The sequence below is a fragment of the Catharus ustulatus genome, chromosome 3 (genome assembly GCF_009819885.2).
Source record: "Catharus ustulatus isolate bCatUst1 chromosome 3, bCatUst1.pri.v2, whole genome shotgun sequence".
Classification (NCBI taxonomy): domain Eukaryota; kingdom Metazoa; phylum Chordata; class Aves; order Passeriformes; family Turdidae; genus Catharus; species Catharus ustulatus.
The window spans coordinates 68,141,491-68,156,715 of NC_046223.1; the positions used below are offsets into that span (position 1 = coordinate 68,141,491).

Here is a 15,225-nt window from a genome sequence, read left to right on the forward strand (position 1 = left end):
CTTTGGCAGCAAGTAGTTAGCTCAGGCATGGTATTACAACACAGATGAGCCAACTAAAAAGCTTGAGACCATAGAAAGATATACTTTCCCTTCCTTCTTTCCAGTTTCTTTCAGCTCCCATCCCTGTTTTCCTCACTTTCTCTGCCCTTGTTCCTCTCTGCTCACAGCCTCATTCCTTTCATTATCAGTCTAGGCACCAGTTTAATCAAAAGTTAGCTAAAACCCAGCTACAACAGCAACCACTTTCAGCTGGGTTAATGATCTGTGATTTTAGCGATTTGCCTGTGATAGGAACCAGACCTGGCTTAGCAAAAGCAGAAGGAGCAATTTGGTCAGGAGCAGGGAAGAGACAGAAGTGCAGCCTCCTTTTGGTAGTTCATGATGCTCTGCTAAGAACAAACTCATTTCTTAGCTTTCACTCATGTTTATCTTACCTAGCTCTGTAAAATGACTGAGAAGTTGAATTTTTACATGAGGTAATTTGTGACCCTCTCTTAATAAGGGTCTAACTCTTTCTAAGCATCAGTGAAGGAGTGATGGATTTGGAAATGGTTTCTTCCCTCCATCAGTGCTTCTAATTTTTTTAAGTCTTCTATTAAAGCAAATCAAATATGTGTATGCATGTGCATTATTCATATAGTGCACATATTTACACTGTATCTCAAACAATAGTCGAGATGCAAATCTCAGAAATTATCACAAGCTTGTCTCTAGCTCATTCTTAGCACCTTCCCTTTTGTTAGCAGAGTTTCACACAACTTGATGAGCTTCAGCTAGGATCAGCTCTTCACCAAATGACTGTTCTCTGCTGCCATACATATCTCCAATGAAATCAGTGTAACTTGTCTTTGGAGGTAGGCGACAGGGTCAAGAAAAAGAAGGAGTGGAGCAAAGAGCTCTTCTGCCACCTGCCAGAGCCTCATTCTGCAGCCCCAAATTCACCTGACACTGCTTTCAGCCCCAGGCCACTTCAGGTGCTCTTGGGGAAATCTCTTGTCTTTTGAGAGAAGGTACCTCAGGAAAGTTAGATGCTTTTGAAAAGCTGTCTGTCCCTCATCTCCCAATGCCTACATATACTGCACACATTAATCATTTTGTTTCTTGGCAAAGTTTGCTCATAAAGTTTCAGAGAAGCACTACAGTAACTGCAAACCAGATGCTTCTGAGTACCACACTCTGTTTTATGGCACTGTGTAGCATTTTACAAGCATTAACCAATCAACAACTCTTCCAGGTAGTTAATTGTCCCCATTTTACAGGTGCTGAACCAGACCCAGCGAGGTTAGAGATTCATCAAGGGCCAAAAAAACCAATTGTTATCTAATTCTAGACTGTAAATCAAAAGCTACTGTTTGAACTTCTCTCCAAGTCCTTTAAAACACAGTATTTCCCCTCATCTGCTGCCGTAATACAGCTTCTCCTGAAAACAAAACAGGCAAAAGCCTACCCCTCCCTGTCCTGCACTGCACACATTGGTAAAGCTGCATTTTGTCCACCAGCTGTCCTGTAACTTTTAGTCTTGCACAGTCAGGAGGACACAAATCACCCTGCTCTGGCTTTGGTCCCAAACCCCAGAGCTGGGTCAGGCAGACAATATTCATGGGGCAACTCACCACGTTTTTTAACTCTGATGCCTACGTCTGCATCATATATATATATATATATATATATATATATATATATAATATATTATATATATATATATATATATGTGATATTTTGGGGGGTGATTTTTTTTCCCTTCAGTTTCTCTTTATCACCTGGCTGATCCTTTTGTGCATCTGATTTTCATTTATCAGGCTTGAGCTTTTAATGCCCAGTAACTGCAGTGGTGCACAAGCAGCAGCAATAGTTAAATATAAGACGAAAATTGGTCAGATAAGCAGCATACTCAGTGAATACAGCAACTTTTACTGGAAAGCAAGAAAGAAGGACTGTCTGGAGAAGAGTTAGTTTTACAGAGTTTCACCTTACAGACCACTGGATGAAATGTTATCTCTGGGCGTATGCAGCTGCTGGAGATTTCTCCACATAACCGTCTGGTGAGCTGCTTAGGATTGCATTTAAAGGCTGGGCTGAGACCAAACAGTCCCTGCAATTCTCTTCCTTACAGAACATGTCTGATCCATCCAGAGGAAGAAAGGACATTAAACCCAAGCACCACTGGAGCTGTGATTGGAATAGAAATGCCAGTGTTAGGACTGTCTGAAGACTTGTCTCTCCTTGCCATCAGTGCTGTCTACCAGTCTTGAATTGCAGCAGAGGCAGAGGTGATCAAACAGCTTTCTTACCCCATATTTCCTTTCGACCCCACTTCTTTTACTTCCCACCATGAGCTTTCAACAGCTCAAGCTCTGGAAGCAAGTGAATGAGCTCCACATCAGTTACCCATTTCAGCTGCTCTTTGCAACTGCTCTTCGGCCAAACACTGCTGCTTCTGAAAGATAAATGCATGCATGGCTGCTGCTCAAAGAAAAACATGCAAATACACCACATTTGGCAGGCAACTTAGTATAAGTTACATTTGTACCTTTGTTCCCTCTCCTGCTTTGGCCTGTCACACAGAACAGCAGCCAAAACGCATCTCAAAGATTAGTTCTGGTCTCAGAGCCCTAATTTTGCACACCTAAGTTACTGGTAGACCCAATGACTAGTAAAATCATTACTCATTTGAAGCCTGATGCATGGCATTTTTTTCAAAGACGTGCCCACATAAATGGAAAAATAATCATTAAAGGACAAAGAAAAAAGACAAAATTGTTGGAGTGTAATGCTTCACGATAAATGGCAGGTAAATACTCTTGGGTGTAACAGTGCTTTGGATGTTAGCAATAACATTCATAAATGAGAAAATAAATTGGTATTGATTCTGTGGGCTCATGTCTCAATACGTCTATAAGTTGTAATGTAGGAATAAATCTGATAAATTAATCTAGCTGAGTAATGATAAGTTCCATTAACACAGTAATGCATACCAAATCAATATGTATGGACAATTTCAGACATCAAATTTAACAGAAATTCTTCTTAGTTAGAATGTGCTAGAATTTATTTATTTATAATGGGAAGTTGATTTCAGGTAACCAAAAAATGTCACATGCTTACCCACAGTCACAGATTTTTTCAAGTGAATTACTAGGGAATTATTTGATGTCTTAAACTCAAGTAACCTCTCTAGAGCAGGAGCAGCTCTGAATCCCAGAGATTTCACTTGGTTAATATAAATCCAATGTAACTGTTTCATTTCTGGCAGCCCTTCAACCACCACCATAGCACTGCATCTTACCTTGACCACTCTGCCTCAGTCCTTGAGCACATTTCTGCTCCTGCACAGTTGTTCTGCTGTCACCATTGTGTTTAAATGAGAGATAACTTGGAATTTTCCTTTTCAGTGCCAGTAAGATGTGCCTTCTTACATGTATGATAACCATCACACCACCTTGCCCCTGTGCTTCTAGATTAAATCCTCCAAATATTCTGGAATCTACTGAATGTCTTTGAAGATATGATTCCCCCACCACAGACTCAACCCAAAAAGAAAACCCTTAAGTATACTGTCAAAAAATGCTGGTGAGCCCCAACAAAAAGCAAAGCAGCTTTGGCAGAAGAATGTGAGGAGGCAGCAATGGAGCAAGGTCTCCAGGGCTACCCACAGGTGCTGTCTGCTCTGGGACAAGCTGGACAGCACTTCTGCAAATGCTGAAAGTCCTTTTTCCACAAAGCATCCCACTAAGCACATCAAGCACCTGACAGCAGAGGTCAGGTATCAAAATCTGACTGAAGTTACCCGTGCATGTCTGGTAGGTTATGGGTGAAAAGGAGTGTACTGGGGTGACTTTATGATGCTGAATTGTATCCCCATTCATCTGTTTAGCCCAGAAATAAGTTTTGTGTCTTTAAAACTAGATCTGAGAGCGAAGGGCGAGAGAAGGAAAAGCAGCGGAATTTTTTTCCGGCTGTTGTGAAAAACACAGAGATAAGAGCTTCAGCTCTCTCTCGGTGTGCATTGCCTGCAGCACAGACAGTGGCAGAGAGTTCTCCTTTGCTTTTAGTTAGGTTTTTAGCCAGCTGAGGCAGAGAAGTTGCCTGGACTGTGGCTTTTTCTTTTCCTGGAACTGTTCAAAGCTTCTCTGGACTGAAAACCCAGAAGAACACCAGGAGCTCACACCTGTGTCCCACTGGGGCCAGGACATTTTCCAGCAGGAGGGACTGGGAGACACTCAGTGAGCCCAGACACACCCACACAGGACTCTCTCGGAAGGACTCCCTGAATTTGCCATCCCTTCAGAACAGTGAGAGGTTTTATTGTTTAATATTATTCATTTTTTATGCTTGTGAATAATTTGCTTGTTAAACAAACAGTTGTTTCCACTGTTCTCAAAGGAGGTTTATCTACCAAACAAGTTGAGGGAAGAGTTGTTGAATTTTGCCTTTCAGGGAATCATCCCTTTGGAAGTTCCCTTCCAAATTTGTCCCAAACCCCAAGGTACAAGGAGGTACTTCAGTTGATCATTTCTTACATGTGGGTGATGGCTTTTTCCCCACTATATGGGATGAAGCTTGGAAACTTTTTCTGCCTAAGGGTACTTAATCCTCATACCCAGCCTGATGAAAATTATATCTACAACATTAAAGTTTTACTTCCTTCAAGTATCAAATCCCATATCCATTAAAATATTTTCCAGCTCCCTGCTCAACTCTTCCCATCCTACTTGCTATTTTCTATCCTTTCTCACTTTCAATCTACCCAGGAGAACCCCTACAGACCTCAATATACTGGCAGCAGGGAGTTAAAAAAAACATATTCTAAAGTGTTTCATGTCTGTAACAGCAGTAGCAGAGAGAGAAAAGGAAAGCAGCAACAGGAAAGAAACCTTTAGTTTCTTTACAGCACTCAACTTCAAGTAAGATGATATTTCTGAAGGCAAATGGCCCAAATCAGGCTGCAGAAGCCACCAGAAATACAGAGCTGTTTAAACTCCATAAAATACCAGGGCTTAAAATAATCACAAGGTAATTAATTTAATTTTAATAAGTATTTTCTAGCATTTGTCTTACCATCATAGGACAAAAAAACCCCAAAAGATCCATACAGAATAATATTGCACCCTGGGAAAGCCACAGAGGCACCTGAGAGAGCCTGAAATCTTGGTAAAAACCAGAAAAGAAAAAATTGGACATGGAACAGCTTATGCCATATCCCTCCTTGGAGCATTTGGCCCCTACCTTTCAGTGACTCACTTCAGGCCTCCTCTTGAAGCGTTAGACACCTCCTCTCTTCATAAAAAGGGAGAGAGAATTCCCCCCACTTCTACCTTGCAGCCACCACTCTTCTTCAGCCCAGCCCAGCTCCCTCAAACTCTCCCTTCCCTTGAAAAGCTCTGAGATAGCCACCTCAAGGCTACATTAAGGACCAGAATTTTAGTTATTAGGCTGGAGAGATCCAAGAGTGGAGCTGTGGCGCTCTCTTCTCCTTTGAGGAGTAGATTAAGAGGTATCAGAGCAGGAACATATTCTGGCGTCTCCCTCTCAAAATGTCAATGGCTTCTTACCTATTTCACTAAAGATGGGGAAAGATTTACATGCCTCTTAACTCATATTCCATTTCTGACAAATGGAAAACAGAAAAAGGCAACACCCATCAAAAAACACTTGCCCAATGAGGAAACTAACGAGAATAAATGTGACAGAAGACAGCACCCTTTTAAAATCAGTGAAGCCTAATTACATACAGTGAAGCTTCTGGACACACACACAACAGCTCTTTTGACAAATGAACACCAAAGTGGACTAAGTAAACTAATGGCCATCACTATGAATGTTTCAAATTTTGTTTTCATTCCATTATCAGCTAATACTGGCTTATAGGTTGAAATTAACACTGGGGTTATGGTCTTGCTATCAGACATAAATTACGTAATTTCACGATTATAAGCTGCACCATTTTGACTAAAATTTTGGTCTCACCCCAAAGTGCGGCTTATAATCAGGTGCGGCTTATATATGGACAAAGAACAAAAAGTTGCTGTTTTAGTTTGGAGGACAGGTGTCTGCTGAGAAAGGCAGGAACTTCTCTTAGAAATGGAGAATGTAAACCCCCTCTCTCCAAATTATTATAATTTTGAAATTAAGGGGCTTTCGGGCAAAGATATGGGAATTAGGAATAACAGTTCTTTTCTAGGGAAATTAAAATAGAAATACAGTACTACAAAGAAACAAACCCCAAACCCTGACAAAGTCAGAGTACAACCTGACACCCCGTCAGACAGGGTGTTGGTAGCAGTCCCATTAAATGGTGGCTGCATCCTCCTGCAGTGACAGATGTGATTCAGTTGGAGCAGTGCTCCTGTACAAGGTGCAGTTTCCCTCCGGAGGTCCAGTGGTGATGTGGAGAAATCCGGTTTTCCTCTGGAATCCAGTGGAGAAAGGGGCTCCCTTAGTGTTCCAAAACCTCTGTTTTATCTTGGTAAGAAATGTTGGGTTCTTCCCCCTGGCTGGAGCAACTTCCAATGGGATGCAGTAATTTTATCAGTCCCACAGTGGGACTCAATGGGCCATTAGCAGAAAATGACTCGCTGGAGGAAGGATGGGTTGTGAAAAGATAAAGAACAATGCCCCGCCTGGTTTCAATGGATGGCCCATTAGCAGAATATCTGCCGTTGGGATAAGGATCACTGTCCCCACCCTCAAGAGATGGTGATAGAACAGATACCTTTTATCACACTCTGTATTGTAACGTGGGGCTTATAATCAGGTGTGGCTTATGTATGGACAAAGAACGAAAAGTTGCTGACACCTGGAAGTGCATCTTATACTCAGTGCAGCTTATAATCGTGAAATTACTGTACTTAAATTGCCCGTATTAAAGATGCAGCAATCTGTTTCAAGCATAGGGTGTTTTTTTAAATGAACACTTTGAAGCCTGAAATGCCTTGGAAGATGAGCTGAGGTGGGGGGGAAGCATCTTCTAGTTGTAAACTTTTAGTCTTCAAAATTTCTCAGGTTTTGCATTAGGACAAAACCATGACCTTTTGGGGTCCTTCATCCCAAGGGAACCTCACAGCAGCCTTCAGGGATGCAGAAAAGCAGAGTTAAACATGGTCTCCTACATAAGCACTTCCATCACCAGATTACCATGAAGTCTTACTTGCTCTCCAACCAAAAAATCTAATCTGGATATAAAAAACCTTACTAAACATGCAGTCTCGAGAAAGACCAACTCTTCTTGACAAGGTTTTGACTCATCTACATTTTCTGTTAGGAAAAAAAAGTTATAGCAAAAGAGAAGATTCTATCTAGCTCTGAGATTATGGACTGAAGTTACTGTATCAGCTACAAACAGAAAACTGGCTTAATAAGTGACACTGGATTTTACTGTGCAGCCTGCATGGTATCATTTGTGGGCAGACCTTTCTGGTGAGATCAAGGGTTACCTACCTCCTCTAGGAAATTAGGTGGTCATCCCCATGTGCCATGGCACATCCCAAAAAGCTGGCACACTCCTTGCAGATGAAGGGCACAGTGTTGCTGTACAGATGAGCTCACCCAGCACAGCGAGGCTGTGGGGACGCTCTCTCCTGCACTGAGGAAAAGGTGACGCATGGGAATCAAACCTGCTACCTCAATCGTTTTGTGTCTCTGAGAAAAATGACTGAGAATGAATATGTATTGAAGAAATATTTTCTTAAATCACAAGAGAAACCAAGTTGGAGAAAGCTGAAAGACGAACTTCAAAACTTGAAGTGTTTTCAGTAAAAATCTCAGCTAGATGGATGACAGACATAAATAAGCACAGACAGGTAGAGTAGGCAGTTCACAACAAGAATCTCAGAATCACCAATACTTACACACTTTACAATCATAGCAATTTATGAGTCCCCATACAGCTGTTCTTGCAATGGGTGATTTCAGCTGAGTTTGAGCTCAGCTCACAAGCCTTTGAGCATGAGACTTCTGTTGTTGTTGGGCTTGGGCGCTGGTTTTTTTGTAATTTTTAATGTCAAGCTTCTTCAGCAACTTCTTTTTCCTAACCTTTCCTGGTAATTAGCCCTAATCAGTATTCAAGTGCTAGTCTGTAAGGCTATCTGCTGACTTAAAGGAAGGGAACACCTCACTAATAGCCCCAGTGTTTCCCTCTGCCTGCAGAAACAACCCCGATAAGGACAGAGACTCCAGCCATCTCCAAAGAGACAGAGCCACAAAGAGCCCTTCTGATCGCTGCTGGCATCTGGCCTTCCCCTCATTAGCACATTAAAGCTGCTCTGTCCATCCCATAAGAGCCACTCTGTCCATTCCTCCCGCTTTCTCTATGGAGCCATTTATGGTGCTGCTCCTTTGAAACCCCCCTAGTTCAAGAGGCACTAACCCCTTTCCCAAAGCCCACAGCACAGCCAGTGTCAAAAATTCCCACTTACAGACAGGCACCCAGTAAGTGGCATTTTGAATGTCATAGGTAGACAGAAGACACCCACATATTCTGCCTTGCCGAATTGCCCCTCCTAGGGAAAGTCTTTATCCACTCAGTACGGGGACTGTTGGGTTTGGATTACAGTGCATTTGCGATATCACATCACTTCAAACAATTCCTGCTTCAGAACAGGACCAGTAAGGCTTCTATCTCCTAAAGTATAAATTCTCAGGAGCAAAAACAAGGCAAGAGGGACAAAACTTCCCAATCCTGGCTTCTAAACCTGTTAGGAAATGACACTCAGACACTCTGAAACAAACTGTGCATGCTACATCAAAATCGTGGAAACTTTTTGTACTTTAGCTGATCTTCACTCTTAAACTATTTTGAGTTTACTATGGCAAGCTAATAAGTAAGTGTGCATTCACTGAAATAAGCTGTTTGGAGAAACGAAGAGCATCTTTTTCTCCTGTTTTACAGGTATTTCACTTATGTGCCCCAATCATTGGGAACACATCTAATTTCCAGAAGTTGTTCACTTACAAATGGCAATCACAAGTAAACTAATGAGAAAAGGAAATAATGTACAATTTTTCATCACTTCATTTCTTTATCCTCTGCCAGGGTGCTTTCCTACGGGCAGATATGACCTTCCCACTTCCGCAACCAAAAAGAATAATACTAACAGGCACAAGAAAGCCAACCTAGTTGCTTTATCTATGCTCTGATCTCATTTTCTTTGACTTACTTCAGAATTGTATAAATATTTTTACCTAAAAGGAGAACTGTGGCTATCTGAATTGAGCTCAGGCTCATTTTTCTACAGTCACTGTTATTCTGGATGGACTTTGAGGAGCTATTTGTACTTTTTAAGAATAAAAATCCCAAAGGAAGCAAATTATTTTGTTTTGAAGAAGAAAGGAAAGCAACTGAAGGTCATGAATACTCACTCTTTTTTTGGATTCAAAAATTATATGTTTGATCCTTGACTTGCTTTTCATTAAGGAAAAATGCCATAAATTATTTGTTTACCTCTCTGATCAGTCAACTGAAAGATGTTTTTGCTTTGGGGCAATGAAACACATCATCTCAATTTTATTATTATTATTCAGCTCCAGGTTCTTTTTAGTACATAAAATCCCTATGTTTGATTTATTATGCAGGTGAATGTTATTAGGGAAAAAAACCACATTGGGTTATAGCTTTTGATACTTTCAGTGCCATTTAAACTGCATCCACCTCTGAAGAGTTAGTAGCTTTGACACATGGTTCAAGTTCAAAGTTAGTCAGCTAGTGGGCCAAACTCTCTCTCAGCTCCAGTGTCAAGGAGGAATTAGGGCTGTAACACACTAAAAATTCAAAAGTTTTACTCAAACTGAACCCAAACAGATGAGTTTTCTTTCAAAAAGAATCTAAATTGTTTTTCTTCAGATAATTTTTTCAATACATCACTGCCTAATTTAATGAATTATAGTTACTAGAAGCATTTTTTTTGCTTCCTTTTCCTAAGACAGGAATCAGACCATGCACTGGCTTTATGCATAAGGCTGAAATCTATTTGACAAAGTAAATAAGTGAGCAAAGAAGCTGAGAAAGTCACACTGCTCCACAGACAACTTCTGCAATTCACTAGTGCAGAGAATGTAACTACAAAGCTATTTAAAATACGAGATGGAACTGAATGGCTTAAATAACTCTTATTCCATTTTCTGATTCAAGTTGAGTATTCTGTAACATTCTGACATGATTTTTAGGAAACTTCTGATAAATACAAAGTGCTATTCAGCAACTGACAGAAAGAAAAGCCCATGAAGACAACCTTGAAACAGCAAGATAAGGCACAGCCAGAATTTATAGCTCCTATTCCTTAAGGAAGCACTAAAAGATAGAACTGGGTAAACCTAGAAAAATGCATGTGCCATCCAGCTTAATAAAAAAGTCCTTGTCAAGGAAAGCAATACAATCGCAGTGCCTTAGACATTTCTCTGGAGAAACTGAGTTCATCGACACAGCTATGATATTTTTTGTTTCCAGGAATAATCTCATTTACTTAGCTAAAATAACTTTGTTATAGTATCTAAAGATATCAACTCATTTTGCCTGCAGAAACTTCGCTTTCCCTCCCTGACCTGCTGCCCAGGACTACGGAGATAATGCCCATGTATAAGCAGGTATCTCGCTTGTTGGCTTTCATTTAGAGACAATTTGCAAGAATCCCCCAAAGAGGTTACTTTGCAACCTGCTCCCCCTGTGTTTCAGCAGTGTTTATTGTCTGTCCAGTTCCTCTCAAGAGCTGATAACCAGACTTCCCAACATGGGATCAACCTGTAAATTAGTTCAAAAGGTTTCAGGGGCCATGGGAAAATCTGCCAGGTGAGTCTCTGCCCTACAGATCACTCAGTGCAAGAAAGGGAGACAGGCTGCCTCTTGTGCCAGAATACAGCTAGATGGAGGAGCTGGGACTCACGAATAGGTAGGTGATGGGGTGGAGGCACAGAGAACCACAGAACTCCAAACTGCATGAATTATTTTCTATCTTCCCACTAGAGGTGGGAGTCAATGAGGACCAAGTGAGTCACTGCTTATTAAGTGGTCCTCTGCAAGCAGACAGGGTTTGTGGAGTCCAGTTTGGACAATCAGGGACACCTGCTCAGCAAATGTGCCAAGGAAGGTACCAGGCAGGGCCCTGCAGATGGGATTTATGGACCATGGGTGTGAGTCACAGGTCCAGGAACATATCTGCAGCACAGCATTTCCCCTTAATGCAACAGCAACTCAAAGCCATCCTCTCCCAACTCAGAACCATAGAATCATTAAGGTTGGAAAAGACCTCTAAGATCCTGGAGTTTAACCAGTAACCCAGCACTAGCATATCCACCATTAAACCACATACCTAAGCACCACAACTACTTCAAGAATAACAGCAAGTTTGATCCTCTTGCAGCAGGTCCTGTTCACCATCACTGGAGGCTCAGAATTTATACACAAACTATTTCAGTAAATCCCATACTGTGCTGAGCATCTCCAGTCCTTCATAATTCTAACCATTCACTTTTGTGTTTTAATTTCTTAGAGCTTTCTTGTTATGGACAACTTTTTTCAGAGTGCAGAGCATGCTGTGATCACTGAAATAGACTTTTACAGGCATCCAGCTCTGCTTTCAGTGTGTTCTCTCTCAAATACCCTGCAGGGGTTGTTCCAGTGTTTCTCTATTACATTGGGATCTACTGAGTGAACAGAGAGGAGAGGTTGGAAGGTGAAGGTAAAATAAGCTTCCATAGCTTGTAAAACAATTTTAATTTGTTTTAATTGTTTAATTTTGACTCCTGAATTGCCATGGAAGGCAATTCAGGAATCAGCAAGTGCCTGGGTAACCAAACTGCTACAAAGAAAGTGAGAAAGAAACAATGGTCAGTTTCTGCCAGTGTCTGTGTCCTTTTTCTGGATGTCTTGTTTACTCCTTGACCACACCAGAATCTGTCCTCTCCCTGGGCACAGATTTCTTAGCAGAGCTTCTTGTGACAGGACAAGGGTTTTAAATTAAAAGATTAGATATAAGGAAGAAAATTTTTTTATGATGAGGTTGATGAAACTCTGAAAGAGGTTGCCCAGAAATGTGGTAGATGCCTCATCCCTGGAAACAATCAGGGTCAGGTTGGATGTGACTCTGAACAACCTGATCTAGTTGAAGATGTTCCTGCTGATGGCAGCAGGGATTGGATTAGGTGACCTTTAAAGGTCCCCTCTAACCCAAACCATTCTATGATTTCACCAGCCATAAACAGGTTTCTGGCTGCCCCAGTTGTTGTCAACCTTTTTATTTTGATGTCTACCTGAAGAACTCCTACTTTGTGCAGCAGGAAACAGAAGCATAATGAATTGGTCAGGAACCTTCCACTAATGGGTCTCAAGCAAATGGTGCACATAAAGAATAGAGAGCACAGAGAAAGTGCTACCCTCTTATGGGAGAAAAACAGTTGGAAAAGCCAGTGTTTTTGGTTTGTTGGGATCTCCTGCTTCTTTAGGGATATGGCATAAATATTTCTTTCTCTCACGCATGTATTTGCAGGCTATTGTTTCCATAGAGGATGCAAATATAAACATTGTGTCATTTCATTTGTCATTTCATTTCACTGTATCAACAGAAAAACTGATGAAAGCTGTGATGTTACATGGAGACATCAGTTCCCATGTAAATTAAAAGAAAGAAGCTTAAGGAAATCTAACTTTTGAAAAATTTCCATTGATACACAATGTAGGACTGTCTAAGAATTAAAACATCTAAATAACATGACTTCTCCATAAACCACATAAATTTGGAAAAATTTTACTCTTATTTCAAGTTTGAGAAGGAGATAAGGACACAATCACGAAAAAGTGACTGACTCCCCTGTTCCTTAGGCTGCTCTTCTGGGCTGTGGGAGATCTCATTTCTATGTTCAAGTTTATGAATCAGAACAGATTTGAACTTTGGTCACCAGAGCAAATTTCTACTCTTTCCCCCCTCACCTTTAAAAAAAAATACAAAACAAACAAACAAAACCACAAACAAAAACACAAACCCCAAAACAACAAAAACAACAACTCCCCTCACACACAACCACAAAAATTATGTATTCTCATACAATCATAAATAAAGAACAACAAACTGACATTTTATCTACAGCTCAGTCATAAACATGCATGAGCACAGTAACTGTTTGAACTGTAGGAATTAATCCAACACCTCCTAGCCATGAAGACTGCGGTCAATTTGATGACTCCCCAGAGGTCATTATTACCACCCTTGCACAGGAGAGCTATTGCTTTTGTATCTGATCTCTTCACACACATTCACTTTTCTCTTGGAGCCCTTGGGGAAACGTCTTTTCTCTAGTGTCTTGTTTCAGGACCGACACACACCTCAGGATGACCAAGCAGAAGGAGGGCGGGATCTTGCAAGCACAGAATGCTTAAAATGACACGGACTGTCGGGTTGAGGAATTGAGTCAATCTTACAATACGGACAGTTGTAAAATGTATGTGTGCAAGAAACTGTGTAACTGAGTTGAAGCAGCTCTTGCTTGTTTCAACTTCTTTTCAACCTTTGTCATGTTCAAGTAACAAAACATAAGTATTTTCTCTGTCACTGAAGCTTTGGGGAATCCTCCTGGAATGGTAACAGTTAATTGAGTGTAATAGGGATGTTCTGAGAGCAAATAGCTTCACGTATTTTTAACAATGTAACACTTGTAGGAATTGTAATTTTTTTAATATTTAAAATCTTCGTCTTCAAACCGAATACACCATTTAGAATAGCTGGGTTCAGTAGCTCGTCCATGCTACATGAATCTGAAACTAAAGCTGGGACAATGAGGCCAAGGCTGGTACGCACCATCCCATTGCTGCAACTGCTCTGTTGAGCACGTAAGAGTCATTAGGCAGAAGTGATGGCTCCAACTGGCTTTTCAGACAGGAGCTCCTTCTGGAGAAGAGCAACCAGTGAGGCACTGGATGGACTCTGCTTTGTAGTAAAACCCTCTGCCCTAATCAAATGCAGTGCAAAAGAAACAACCGGCAGAGAGGGGAGCACAAAGGATTAGCTAAAATGGTTCCAGCGTTTTCTTGTGCCTTCGGTTAAACAATTTACTCCGAGTACCCTGCAGTTTCCCACCTTTGCGCTGAGCACTCCGAGCCGCACGCGGGGGCGAACCGAGGGACTCGCCTCTCTCCAGCAGCCCGAGTGCTGCCGCGGGGGCACGCGAGCTGCTCGGAAGCGGGCACAGATCCCACAGGACGCCTCCCGACACCCCGGAGCATCGGGCCGCGCCCGGGAGCCCCAGGGCCGCCCCTTCCCCGCCGCCCTCTCGCCCGCCACCGCGCTTCAACTTCCCCGGCGGCGCCTCCGCCACCGGCCGGGCTGCGGCAGCGGGGATGTCTGCTCCCTCCTCCCGAGCCCCGAGTGACGGGCCAGGAAAGCCGGAGCCGCCGGGAGGCGCGGGGGCTCCGCTGCGGAGGCTGTGCCCGTGGACACGGCAGGTGCGGTCGGCACCAGCACCGGCACCGGCGGGGAGGGCGCGGGCTGGCGGCTCACGCCGCCCCTTGGAGCAACAATGGGCCGGGGGAGGCTCCGCGCCGTCGCTCCCTGCCCGCCAGGGGCTTCTGTGGGGAAAGGCGCTGACAGCCCATCCCATCCCAGCCCGGCCAAGCCGAGCCGAGCCGAGCCAGCCGCCCCGCTGGAGCCTTCGTGCCCCGCCGCTCACACCGCTCCAAGCGGGCCGGGCCGGGGCCCCTCCGACGGCGGCCCTCGGAACCTGCGCCCCCCAGGGCGAGCGGCACCGTGCCGGGTAGCCAGAGCCCCGCTCCATCCCCTGGCCTCACCTGTTCAGCACTTTCCTGATCCTCTGGCGCACGCTGGAGGAGGGCGCGGAGATGCCGCTCCTGCCGCCGCCACTGCCGCCCTCCGCCGGCAGGTTCTCGATGGTGGCCACGACATGGCTGGGCTGCGGCGAGTGGTGCGGCGGCGGCGGCGGCTGCGGCGGCGGGGGGTGGCGGTGGTGGCGGTGGCGCTCGGGAGAGAGCATCGCGGCGGGGCTGCGCCTCAGCGGAGAGCGGGGCGCATCCCGGCGGGAGGGCGGCGGGCGCTGCTGCCGCCGGCGCTGGCTCCCTCGGCTTCCGGGCAGCGCCAGACCCTCGCCCGCTCCTCCCTCACTGGGCTGCCATGCAGCGAGGGGCGGGATGCTGCCGCCGCCGCCAGCGAGTGCCGCTCACGGCCGACGAAGTGGCAGCAGTTTGGCGACCCTCCTCCTCCCACACCCCCCGCGCCTAGCCGGTGCCTC

At 43.8% G+C, this 15,225-nt stretch overlaps 1 protein-coding gene across 1 annotated transcript in view; it reads right to left on the reverse strand.

The window, feature by feature from the left end:
• The window catches only part of SLC35F1 (solute carrier family 35 member F1), a 229,076-nt gene extending 214,106 nt beyond the window's left edge, over window positions 1-14,970 (reverse strand). Inside the window, exon 1 of the mRNA XM_033055053.1 lies at window positions 14,768-14,970. Within this exon, the coding sequence (XP_032910944.1) occupies window positions 14,768-14,970 (203 nt within the window). The remainder of the gene's footprint in view (window positions 1-14,767) is intronic.
• Window positions 14,971-15,225: the final 255 nt, after the last annotated feature.